General features: G+C 42.1%; 2 protein-coding genes across 4 annotated transcripts; both read right to left on the minus strand.

The window, feature by feature from the left end:
- Nucleotides 1-790: 790 nt before the first annotated feature.
- On the minus strand, nucleotides 791-7144 carry agfg1b (ArfGAP with FG repeats 1b). Of its 2 annotated transcripts, XM_027031531.2 has the most exons (12): nucleotides 6822-7144; nucleotides 6067-6160; nucleotides 5865-5980; nucleotides 5517-5661; nucleotides 4599-4755; nucleotides 4328-4444; nucleotides 3786-3921; nucleotides 3547-3623; nucleotides 3360-3455; nucleotides 3104-3247; nucleotides 2543-2631; nucleotides 791-1590 (listed from the first exon to the last, which is right to left on the minus strand). In XM_027031531.2, exons 1-12 carry the CDS (start codon nucleotides 6986-6988, stop codon nucleotides 1531-1533), a joined length of 1398 nt encoding a protein of 465 aa, XP_026887332.2. In that variant the 5' UTR covers nucleotides 6989-7144; the 3' UTR covers nucleotides 791-1530. The 2 variants fall into 2 exon arrangements, with proteins under 2 accessions (XP_026887332.2, XP_026887343.2); XM_027031542.2 differs by lacking the exon at nucleotides 4328-4444.
- A 529-nt stretch (nucleotides 7145-7673) lies between these two features.
- Nucleotides 7674-12588, minus strand: zgc:110269 (probable flap endonuclease 1 homolog). 2 transcript variants are annotated; one of them, XM_027029987.2, is made up of 11 exons: nucleotides 12402-12588; nucleotides 11948-12020; nucleotides 11328-11430; nucleotides 10922-10976; nucleotides 10702-10763; nucleotides 10458-10594; nucleotides 10147-10207; nucleotides 9523-9609; nucleotides 8567-8712; nucleotides 8317-8458; nucleotides 7674-8206 (listed from the first exon to the last, which is right to left on the minus strand). In XM_027029987.2, exons 1-11 carry the CDS (start codon nucleotides 12481-12483, stop codon nucleotides 8156-8158), a joined length of 999 nt encoding a protein of 332 aa, XP_026885788.2. In that variant the 5' UTR covers nucleotides 12484-12588; the 3' UTR covers nucleotides 7674-8155. The 2 variants fall into 2 exon arrangements, with proteins under 2 accessions (XP_026885788.2, XP_026885780.2); XM_027029979.2 differs by having other exon boundaries at nucleotides 9523-9654.
- Between the last annotated feature and the right edge of the window lie 13 nt (nucleotides 12589-12601).

Consider the following 12601-nt stretch of genomic DNA (forward strand, 5'->3'; position numbering starts at 1 on the left):
TCCCATCAAATACAAAGGGCCCTGCCTAACCTGTACTTAGGGAAGTCAGTATTATCCAAAGATTTTCCTTGTTGACTAACACAAAATCCACCATGAGGTCAGTGGGTTTACATTAGTTGATTCTTTTCTCTGAGCCAACATATAAATATAAAATCTGTATTTGCAGCAATCCAGTGCAGTGTTAACTTCAGTTTTCCTGAAATTCATACCTGTAGATTCATCTTAAACATTTTCATAATGTATAGAACTCCACTAGTATGAATTGTGATTTGACTGCAGACCTAAGCATCTGAACACTACTCATTAATATCTCTAATTAAATAAATGAAAATTTGTCAACTAGACACTAAACAAAACAATATTTTCTTCAAGACCCTATAATCTAGTTTCTAATTGTTAATACTCAAAACATTCTTACAGCTATGTTTAATATATAAACAAACAGATCTAATAAAAAATAAATCCTTTGAGGACCATGCTACATTTACCTTGCATTACAGGTTCACCAGATGGAGAAGATATTATTTTAACATAACATTGCACATATATGTGCACAATGAAGGAAGCAGGTGATTTATGCCTGTGTATGCGGTGTTTGACACACCTAAATAAAGCTGGGTAGAAAAAATATTGGGAGCCAGTGGTGAAATGTGCGAGTGAGGCTCATTGTGATTGGTCCTTAATTTTACCTTTAACATAAATCATACTGCTATGCCAGTACTCTGGCCAAAAAATAAAAGTACCACTATTATTCAATTAAAATCTGAGCTGCAAATCAAAGAGACATTGATACCGTAGTTAAAAATCTTTAATATTTTTATACATATATTTATATATGTACACATTTCCTTATACACTTGTGATGATAAATCAGATATTGGCCTAGTCAAAAATCCATTTATGGAGGTCAGCATAGATGAAACCTGCTTCAAAGGCTTCTCGAGTAGATCATACAGGAGTCTCATGTACCACTTACCCTGTCCCCTTTTGTGCTACAGACCCCACCCCCTTTTTTAACCCCACCTGCTTGTGATATGCCTGATGGTCCCTCAACACTGCAGTGGGTGTTTGTCAACCCGTCATTCGCTACCTCCTGGAGGCTATTGGTGCTTTATTCTCATTTTGGTTTCACCTTTTATCCTCCCCTGGAGCAGGTCCAAAAGCAAAATCACTCAGCCTTCCCCATTCGCCTTCTGAACCACGTCCTTCTAATTGCAAATTCTTAGTGTAAATAATGCATTTAAAAGGATTACAAATATCAATATGCACAAGGAGCTTTACTTCTAGGCGCAGAACATTTACTTAATAGAGGCGAAGCCATAAAATGGAGACGAAGAATCGCACGGAGTGTTGCTCGGCTTCCGCACAATGGCTGGGGGGCGAGGGTTCTGTCTTCTACATCTCTTCTGTTACAACCATCAAATGCTCAGCATGGTGAAAAAAAAAAAAAAGTAATCTTTTCTGGCGTTTAGAACATTGGTGATGTTGAAAGTGGGTGGGGTGGAGCTGGAGAGATGCATGGCAGGTGCTTTAGAGGAACGGGTTGGTGGAGGAGCCCCCTGAGGGGTAGGGCCCTGTCGGGGCTCCGCCCTAGAAGGAAGCAAATGTTTCCATTGCCTTTAACTGAAAGATGAATAGAATACACATATATTCAAAACAGGAAGCACGTGCACCTTTAGAATCTCTAATTCAAAGGCTTACAGATGTTGGATCATACCACAGTAATTGCTAGTAGCTTTAAAAGATCAAACACTGGGTAAAGGCCTACTGTGATCTGAATAAACAAAATGCATGGAGACCCATGGGACTATGTAACAAGTTTCACTTTGCAAAAACAGATTTATCAGGGCTACTGCAAATACAAACAACTACCCCATTGCCCAGGCAGAAGCCACAGAGTCGTTTAGTGCTAAAGGCATCGTCTCCATATAGCCGTTTACACAACAGAGTGCCGATGTGTTGTACTGTGTTGGTGCCAAACTTTTTATTAAAACTTGACTTTTGTCTAAGATAGCAGATTCCTGTTTTTGTGCATGTTTTGCCAATTCTCATTAGGAAAAGCTTGCATGCTGGTAAATCAGCAGGAGTCAAACTGATCTCTTGGTAATTATACACCCACTGTTACCAAATTTAGAAGCAGAGGCAGTTTTTTCAAGTCAATCCTTACTGCCCATTTTCTTTTATTACAGAACCATTTTGAGATTCTGCAATAAGCTTCAAGTGGTCATTGGAACAGAAATGTGAGACACTATTGGATATTAAACAATAAGCACAATTCAAATGACAAACTATATTCTAAGAGAGAATATCCTGACTTTCATATCTGTGTTAACTGATTGCAATTTACTTCCTGAGACGAGGACGTCACAGAGACACAGCATGTAATGCACATAAAACAAATGAAGTTGTGCAATAATAGAAAATTAATTAAAATAGTCATTACACAATACATGTATTTGGATGCAGACAGCACAAACGAAACGTTCAGTTTATTTTCCATTCATGCAATTTAAAACCTCTGGAAGGTCAGCAGCCGGCTCACCATAAATGGATTGTTGGAAAGGGCGGTTCCTACGATTGGCTGTCCATAACTTGCAGGAGGCTTGGCCTGGCCATAGGCTGGGAAACCACCTTGGGGCGTGGGGGCAACACACAAGGCAATAAGGCATGAAAAGAATGTTTTACAGGAGCTAACAGTGCCACTTTTCCAGACCTTAAGGCTAAGCCCACACTAAATATGAATTTCCATTCATTATGCCATGTTTGGGAAGCCAGCCCTTAATGCAGCATCACTATTCTTCACAAACCTGCCAATTTCTCTGATTCCAGTTAAAGCAAAACACTCATCAGCCAATAAACAACGTTGGGATGGACAAATTGGCCTGCACCGTTTCAGCTAAGAACTTTTGTATTTGACATTTGTGGCTCAATCATAAAAGCTTAACTTGTTGATTTTTAGGCCAGGACTACAAAATAAATCAAAGCTAAGACCTGGCCAAAACAGCCATGCAATTTAGACCAATATGATGTGATTCTCCATCAGAGATAATTAAGAGTGCGTGCTTAGGTTACATCACGTCACTGATCATTTCATACTCTGTACCATTGGGCTGTTGGTGGTAGGCGCCTGGGGGGAGTGGGTGAAAAGGGCCCTGGCCAGGGAACGGCTGCTGGAAGGTCCCGCTGAAACTGGTGGGCAGGCAGTAGCTGGTGGCGTTCCCAAAACCGGCCGGCATGCTCATGGAGCCTGCAGCAGAGGGACCATCAAATCAACCATGCAACAGCAGAGTGGAAGAGCATCAGGCACTCTTTCGGAAGAGCAATGCGAGCGTGCTGGCTGGACTGAGGCAGGAATCTACCTGAGGCTGACGCTCTGCCATTGGTCTGGAAGGGGTTCGTTGGCATCGGCTCTGGGGCCATTCCGGAAGTTACAAACGGATTTGTGGAAGGAGCACCTGCAAGGAGTCAAATGAACAAAGAAAATTGGTCTAAAAGAGCAGGATGTCTTTACAAGTCATCACTTCATACCAGCAGAATGCTCCTCACCCGGAAAACCCTGTTGCATGCTGGGAAGTACAGGCTGGGTCGGGGCCGCAGCAGACCTGGGCGAAGCATCAAACACACTGCGGGTAAAGTAAAGCCAAACACAAAACTCAGTAGAGCCTTAAACAGAGGAAAGGGATAAAGCCAAATTAATGGGCAAAGTCCTGTGCCCCCTGCTGGACTACACTGGCAGGAAGAGAAGGCGGTAATCAGAATAAAGTCAGCAAACTGCTCCATCTTACCCTTGTGAGGCCTTATGGGATGCAGTGCTTAGGGCGCTGTCCAGCTCTGCCAGAGCTGCGTAGCGGTCCTCCCCTGCCATGTTAGCTTGAGGGGCAGGTGGAGCCATGGTGGGCAGTGGTGGCACAGACACACCTCCTGTAGAAACCAAACAAATCCGAAAGCATCTTTTGAGATACTGGTCACCTGGCGTAAGGAGAAGCCTGAATTCTCATCATTACAAACAAGTTATTCCAAGCCACAGTCTGATAAGCTATTAAGCGGATTTAAAGGCCATTATGATGACAGTTTAAAAGTAATAATGTAATTAATAATGTAATAATGCAAGTTAGAAATTATGTAAAGGGTAGCCAAGCTGATAGTAAATAAGTTCTGTCCTTACTACCAAAGTGCCACTCCAAACTTCCTAAACCAGGGCTGATTCAGATAAAATATTTGGCCATTCGGTCAGATTACATGAGGCATGAAGATCATGGTTTTTCCAGATAAGTAGAACAGATGACAAAACTCAAAACAATGCGAAGAGGAGGGGAGGGTGTGGTACCTGTCTGTGGAGGCTGCTGGGAAGGTTGGGAGTGAGGTGATGTGGCAAAATGGGAAGACACACTGGAGTTTCCAAATGAATCAAATTTGGCAAAGTCTATGGCTGAGCTGTTTTGCGCTGCAAAGCGCCATAAGGTGAACCAAAAAGACAAATGAAAAACAAACAAAAAGAAAGGCAACAATATGGAAAGCACTGTTCTGTTTTCAGAGAGCTAGCAGCTGGGGTGTCTGAGCAGCACTGCTGCTGCTTCAGATGCTTAGTCAGGAAGTACCTGGGGCCCTGTTAAAATGTGCAAAGTTGGCAAAGTTTGAGGTGGCAGCAGGGTGAGACGGAGGGGCTGCGAAGATGTCTCCCCCCAGGTCAGACAACAGGTCGAACTTCTTGTCCTGCACTGCAGGCTGCGTGTGGGCACGACTGATCCCCGGGGACTGAGGATGAAACGGTAGGACAAGAGACAAAGAACGGAGGGAGGACAGGGAGAGAGCTTCTGAAGATCCGTTTCAGTATGGCTTCGTTAGGGATCAATGGGGTTTGCTAATACCAGGAAATCAAGGCTTTCCTTATAAAGGAAAACTCAGAGGACAAACAAGCTGCATAGACATCAAAAATCAGTCAGAACATTTTAAAATGCACCAAATAGGCTTCCTTACAAGCATTCTGCAGTGCCAAATAATTCCATGCTGTAACAAACTGCTGCCTGGCAAAATAAAATAAAAAAAAAAAATGCTCATGCAGCTTATTTGTCCACCACATTCTTATTCCATTCTCAAGACATTAGCCTATTAAGTCTGGTACACATACTGTTAAATAGGTGATATTGTTTGGCAACAACTTTTTAGATGAATGGTGAAAGGCTGCTATTAGTGAATTTGCTAAGGTGCTACCACACTTCTCTACACAATACTTGGACTCCCTAACACACAAGAGGATCTAGCTAGGAACATTCTTTCCAAACAACGCAACTCTTCAGAAGTCAAAGATTCCACAGATTTGAGCTGCCTGCATCCCAATACCTGGGCACTTGACTGCAGATCCGAAGCCTCAGACATATTTTTTAAATTCCACATTCACCCAGGACTGATCGGGATCTGAAAACTGTTGTGATGAGCACGGGCAAAGAGCAGGGGTTGGCAAGCATGGCCACAAGACGGAACTATTTTAGGCTAAGGAAACTTGAAGGAAGAGTCACCTGGCTGGAGGGAGCCTTGCTGAGATGCAGGGTTTTTAGGGGCTGGGGCAGGACCTCTGGGGTGCTGCTCGTGCTGCTGGCAGAGGAGCCAGAGACAGATGCCTGAACAGAGGTGATCACCTTTGCTTGCTCAGGCGGAACGTACCTGATGCACAGAAAATAATGTGTTAGCATGGGCGGTTGGAATGCTGGCTGCATTGTATCTGGGTCATCTGGCAGCTAATGCGTTCTAGTGAATTTCTGCTCCAAGCACTTGTTTTCCTATTGCCCAGCACCTAGTATAAAAGCAAGCTAGGACATAACGCTATGCAAAGAGAGCACAGGCGGACTCGTCCAGGAGCTCCTCACCATCTCTTCTTTTCATATTTCTCTTGGAGGAATTCCTTGACCTTCTGGGGCTCACGAAAGTCTGGCACAGCAGAGCTCCTGTCATCATACAGCCCTAGCCAGATGTGTTTGCAGACCTGGCCAAAGAGACAAAATGGGTACCATTTGTACAAAGCCAGTAATGTTCATTTGACCTATAAAAAAAAGGCTGCGCACGTGGTACCTCATTGCTGTGTTTCTGTAGGAACTCGATTTCTTGTTGTGTGAAGGTTGTCATTGAGATTGACTTCACTCTGTGCGGTGGGTTGAGCCCCCGTCTAGAACCCAAAATAAGCAATAACTAGGCATACAGGCAGTAAGGGAAGTGATAAGTGGATGCAACGCTGAGAATGGCTGGCGTCTGCACTGGGACATACGAACATTAACGGTTTTACAGTTGTTGATATACGAGCGACACAATTCGACAATCTCACGCGACGTTCACAATTGAGATGAAATTGAAAGTAGCCCAATGCTGGGACCAAGCTGACGTAGCAGATGGGCGTGTCACCTGCTGATAAAATTCACGGCATAATAACTTCTTAATAAAAACTAGGGATGATGCGCTAATCAATATAAAACCGGGCTAAGGCTTGTGGAAGCACGAGGTGGTGTGCGACATTCCACCTAAATTATGCTGTAAAGAATTTATTGTTCGGTATTCATTATTAGGGAAGTGCGCACGTTAGCTATCAAACTTTCGGGTACCTTGTGTAAAATCTTACCATGTCGTCAAAAAAGGACAAAAAGGGTGGGTGGAAATGTATTAAATGTAGCCGACAGGTTAAAGTAAAATTCATAGCAATCCTTGAAACGGGAGTGGTAACGTTAGCTAGTAGGCGCCTGTTTACACGAGCTTGTGTGCAACAAAAAACAAATATCACATCAATTAACCGATATAAAGACTCGCTAATAAAAATAAAGCAAAAAACAACTTACAATATTCCGGAACAGGTGGTACAGACAAACGAACCCACGGTCATATTGGCATAGGTAGGGCCGCGCTGATCGCAATCAAAGCATTTCCTATTGGCAGGCAAGCTGGTCATTTCCCGAAGCATCTTCAGGTGTTTTTCCTCCTGTTTTCTCTTCGCACTCGCAGCCATGACTAACTAAAAAGCCGTCGAGGCCACAGGGAATAAATCTAGAAAATTAGGAATGAGCTAGAGTATAAACAGCCCCGGCAGAACTGGGGAAAATGTTCCACAGAGATCCGCCAGAGACGGCCATCAACGCCCTCTACTTCTGTAGCCCCGAGGACCAGGAACTCTGGAGCCGATCCTTACGTAGCCGCACGTGCTGCCACCAACCGTGTTGGAGTCGGCCGTATTTCCTGGGAACTGCTTTATTGAAGCCAACTCTAGATTGATGGGTTTCTGGGTTTTAGTCACTTAATCGATATCAGTACGTGATCGCTGGATAAAACATCTGCGTCATATAAATGTGCTCCGAATTTCTGGTTGAAAGGGAAAATGGATTAAATGTTTGCGCGTCTAAACAGAAGAGGTACGCTTCCCAACGAGAATAAAACATTTGGAAGGAAAGCAACTTGTCTGAAGAAAACGATGTAAAGCGTAGGGCTATGAATTGACTGGGTTCATTGAACTGGTCTAGTCATAACCCTAGGCCAGTCACCGAAGATGCACATTTCAACGTGCGACTTTAGGTGCTGCTGAAACTCGCCGTGGCCAAACCGTGTGGTCGATCATCCATTTCCAATATCTATAGCGCAACACATGCTAGTAATCACACGAATACCTGTTTTGGTTCAGAATAACTTACTTTGTAAAAAACCGTACTGCATCAGATTTATTAGAAATACATTAAATCTTAATCTATTATTGTATTTGTTTTTGTTATATAACCATATTCATGTCATTTACATTAGCAATGAGGTAGTCATTTCCACGATCTTCTTATTGCATACTATTTAAGAAGAACTTAATCCCAAGCAAAATCATATACAGCATGGCGATTTAAGAACAAAAATATATTTTAAGAATGGACATTTATACACATGATTTAAAATAAAATCACTGGATATTTAAAGTGTCTTGGCCATGATAGGATCCAAATGAAAAGTATTTTTGTTGGCATTAATAAAGCACCACATTTCAGCCACATGGACACATCATAATCCCTCATTAGAAACTTACAGTTCAAATAAAAATTCTTGCCATGGTCTTTCCCCATTGACTGTGTCAATTAGACTGCTTCAGATGACCAACTTGTTAATCACTGGAGTTGGAACCTGCGCCCTAGAAGAGGCGATTTTATTTAGCCTTTGGTCGCTTTCCACTACTGGATTCTACAGCATCTGCAGACTGAATATTGCAAGACCATCATGTCAATATAATTAAACTCTTAGTGATGTAATTATAAAGATGGAATTTATTGCATCATATATAATCTCCAGCAATTGTAATGAATTGACCTGTCTCTTCCGTGTCTTGGGAAAGTACTCTTCAAGACGTGATTGCCTGGTTTGTCCTGCTCTCTCCGCCTCTTCTCTCTCTTTTCTCCTTTTGGCGAGGGCCGTCCGGAACTTCTCCATGCGTCCTCGAACCTTCTGCTCCCTGAAAGCATAAACAAGAGGTGCTGCTTTTACCAGCTTCGGTATGCCTTGTAAGTGATGCCGTGTGAGGTCACTGGGCAGATGCATGCTCTATGGAATGCATATTTACTTTATGGGTTTCTCCTGGCACAGGAACTGCATCAGGCCCTCTTCATCCACCTCGTTCCAGCCCAGCTCTGGTACATCGACCTGAGGTACCTCTAGGAAAAGCTCGCGAGCAGCCTCGTACTTCCAGTCTAAGGGAACTGGGTGTGTCTGTGGGGACAGTATAATCTTAGTGTATGGCTCTCAGGGCCAGTATCCTACACCCAGATTAAGTTGAAACCCAGACTAAAAAAATACTTTCCATTGTTTATTCACGACTGCAACTGCAATTTATTCCAAGACTAGGATCAGATGATGTCTGGAAAACTGGCCCCTAGCATTTTCAAACAAAAAAAATACGTGAATCTTTACAAAGTCTCTTGACAACTTCAACCAGGAAAACACCCTATATCAGAGATCTGCAATGTGATTCACTTTAACCATCAACCAGTTAACTGTAAAATGAACTGTCCACCGACAGGGTTAAATTTTCAGCTTCTTGAGATTCTAAACTTACTAGTTCTAGTTTAAACCTAAAATCTAGTGAGGTTAAGAAATAACGAGCATGACACCACCAATCTGAAACTTGCACTGAATTTGATTCACTTAGCATCAGTCTGGCTTTTTGCTGGTGCAAACATTTGAGCACATTGTTGTTACCAAAAGGTTGCACATCAAGAATTCTTTCTGAATGGTTGGGTCAATCGCTGTTGTTGTTTTCCACCCCTGGTACTGGTGAATCAAATCTACCTCCTTGGTTGATCAGAGAATGGGGGTAGGATTGGCTAAGAACGCAAAAGAAACCTACTCATTAAGGATGGCATGCCTAACAGCTTTATCCAGAAGATGTGTGTTTCAGTTTGGTCCTTTGAGGTTTGGAAATGTAGACTCCAGAGAAGCTTAGGAATGCAGTAGTATTTCTGCAGTGCTGCTCTGGGACACTAGGGGGAGGGGTTCTATGAGCCAGTCTAGGGCTTGTACCTTTCTGTTGACGTGGCATATCACATCCTCTATGGTGTGGTGCTGCTGAATGAGCTTCAGTGCTCGTCTAGGGCCCAGGCCTCTTATCTTATCACAGTAGTCACAGCCCAGTAAAATACACAGGTCAATAAACTAAGAGAGGACAGACAGATTAGCATTAAGCATAGTTCCACACATACATAGATCTCATACATGCTAGCTCACATATTTGCATGTTTCATTACATGGACATACACGTTTATTTAATGTCAAGTGAGAAGTAATGCAGGATAATGTACAGCAAGAAAGTCATTATTGCAAAATAAATCCCTTCAGAGTGAAACAGGACCGCTTGGCATTGGGGTCCTGATTACCCTGTTAGGGTTTATTTTACGACTGTGATGAAATGGCTCTACATTGTGCCTTACATAACATTAGCGATTCAGGATCAGGTTTAACCTGTAAGAGGTCAAGATGTCTAAAGAGTAATTATCAAACATGAATCATGGGAGAACTTAAAAAATGCTGTGAGATGTGAATGTTACTTAAACAATAAAGAAAAGCTCAGGTCTATAAAATATAAGGGGTGGGCAGATTTGAAGTTGCACAACTCATTTTGACAAACTGAATAGTAACAGAATCTACCTCTTTTTGTGTCAGTTGTAGAGTTTCCAACAGCTTTGGCAAAGAGTACTCTGTGACCTCACTATGAAATTGAGAATTAAGGAATTTATGACTCTTTTTACATCAATTATGCCAGAGGAACATTAACAATGTATTGCAAAGTTCTTCATTTTCTCTGTAATTTGTCATGAAAAATATCAGGAATACTAGGACCAGGTAATAATAAATAAATCCATATATTAAAAAATACAAAAACAATCAAATCTAAGATTCGCTACAATACAAAAGACTGTTGCAGAGGTTGAGAATCCATACCCCAGCCTATTTTTCACCTTTCTTTCTTGGCATTGAGCTGCCGAAGGAGTGTGGTTCCCCCAAATGCTAGGGTGTCCATGTCCTCTGAAGCCACAGCGTCCACTACACCTGTACTAACAAGGTGTGCACACAATGCCTCTCCATCCCCAGAAGCCTAGAATGAATAACAGCAGGCAAGATGACAATTTTTTAGCCCTGATATTAGAACAGGATGGATCAAGAATAATGTGAATTACGGTGAGTCAGAGAATGGGTAATTACCATAATACAAGGCACACCCATGAGTTTCAGGAGACGAAGGAATTCCTGAGTCTGAGCGGACACTGTGGGAATGTATACAAAATGTAAGAGGTATTAACATGGGACCATGATTCACAAATGATGTTCCCACTGATGAGATGGAGACAGATAATCTCTATGGAGATCAAAGGATCAAGTGAGACATTCAAGTGATAATACATGTCTGACTTCCTCTTATTACCTGTCTTAGAGTGATATGAGCTGTTCCTTCCCAAGATTTGTGCTCTCCTCTCTAGCTGAAAGGATACAAACAAGTAGCAGCCTTGGTACTTTATAAACAGTCTTAAATATAGAGCATTATAAACATTGCATCTAATTGTGCAGCATGTTTGTTCTTTGATTCCTCACTTATTTGAAACTTTTGAGACAGTTCTACAAGACTGTTCTTTAGTCCCCTTGGGCTGCTGACTAGTGAGTCTCTCTCCAAGTATTACACAATAAATACTGTCTACTACTTGAAGGAGAAGTGAAAAGTAAACATTGGCTCAAACTAGGTTAAGTAGCAGCTTTTAAGCAGCAGCTTTTTGGCCAACAGCTTATTCCACGTTCAGCTAAACTTGGGTTTGGCTGCAAAGGGTGCATCTCACCACAGCTCTTTTCTGATCGGGAGGTTTGCCATCAAACACAAAGACCGGCTTGATGTCGTGCTCCAGGAAGGTCAGAGTGCGGTAAAACAGACCTAGCAGAGGGCTGCAACACAGACATGATCACAGCATAAAAACAGGCAGCCTAATGATGCACAAGGCATTCAAGTTTCAAGTTTGGTTTATTTGTCACATACATAGTCATACACAGTATAACTCGCAGTGAACCTATTTAATCAAGTGTTAACAGTGCTGCAGTGTAGTACTGACTGCTATTATACATTGCTTTCATGAGAATTGTCAACATTTGAGTTCCGTTGTGGACACATAATGGAAGTGCTTTCATTGTTTTGGTTAAGGTACGTGACGTCATCAGAAGGTTCTTGGTTCAAGCATCACCACAGCCAATTTGCCACTGTTGGGCCCCTGAACAAGGGCCTTAACCCTCAATTGCTCAAGTTGTACTCAGTCATAATTGTAAGACGCTTTGGATAAAAGCGTCAGCTAAATGCCGTAAATGTAAATGACCTTTTAAACGTTTAAGGAAGACAAGGAGTCACTATCAACTAAAATACCTTAACTATACGCTGTAGGGCTTAGACCCAATTAGCTAGCCATCTTACCTTAGTCGTAGATGGGGCACAGCTGAACGAAACTGGTTCACAACAATGGAGGTATCAAGCGCAATTACCTTCCCTTAAACAATAAAGCATAATGATCACGTTAGTCACCATTAATAAACCCTGTAGTTTTAAAGTCTCTGAAAAAAAAGAAGATCATTGTTTCTCTAGAGGAGCGTCAGCTAGCTAAAATCCTTCGAGAGTTGACAGGTAGCCAGAAAGTTCGGTAGTGTTAACCTAGCTCACTAAATCTGTAGCTAACTAGCTACCCAAGTTATCTACCTAAGACAATCACCCCAGCCGCCCTATCTAGCTACGCAAGGTTAACACCATTTGGAGAACTCTCTTCGTTGTCAAATAATTCCAGCAATCAAGTACTATTCCTAGACACTAGTAAACAACCTAACGTTAGCTAGATGGCTAGCTAATTACCACTAACACGATTTGGCTAATTTACCCGTGTAATCCCCGATTTCTTTATAAGATATGGAATTTGGAGCGTCACCGCGAATTAAATCTGCCAACTTCGTGATTCCCATTACGATATATTAGGTTCTACATCTTACTAAATGTAGTTACAATTTAAATGTTTTTATTTCTCAGTAAATCGTCAGCCATGGTAACGCGTTTCATTAATAGGAAAAATGTCCCTTCGCA

This window comes from Electrophorus electricus, chromosome 7, assembly GCF_013358815.1.
Source record: "Electrophorus electricus isolate fEleEle1 chromosome 7, fEleEle1.pri, whole genome shotgun sequence".
NCBI classification, from domain to species: Eukaryota; Metazoa; Chordata; class Actinopteri; order Gymnotiformes; family Gymnotidae; genus Electrophorus; species Electrophorus electricus.

Coding starts and splice junctions, on each gene's coding strand:
- agfg1b (XM_027031531.2), bottom strand. CDS start 6,988: ATGGCTGCGAGTGCGAAGAGAAAACAGGAGGAAAAACACCTGAAGATG. Junction 6,161..6,821: donor ACCACCTGTTCCGGAATATT/GTAAGTTGTTTT, acceptor TTTGGGTTCTAG/ACGGGGGCTCAACCCACCGC. Junction 3,456..3,546: donor CATGCAACAGGGTTTTCCGG/GTGAGGAGCATT, acceptor GACTCCTTGCAG/GTGCTCCTTCCACAAATCCG.
- zgc:110269 (XM_027029979.2), bottom strand. CDS start 12,483: ATGGGAATCACGAAGTTGGCAGATTTAATTCGCGGTGACGCTCCAAAT. Junction 11,431..11,947: donor GTGCCCCATCTACGACTAAG/GTAAGATGGCTA, acceptor TCTGTGTTGCAG/CCCTCTGCTAGGTCTGTTTT. Junction 10,977..11,327: donor CCGATCAGAAAAGAGCTGTG/GTGAGATGCACC, acceptor GTATCCTTTCAG/CTAGAGAGGAGAGCACAAAT.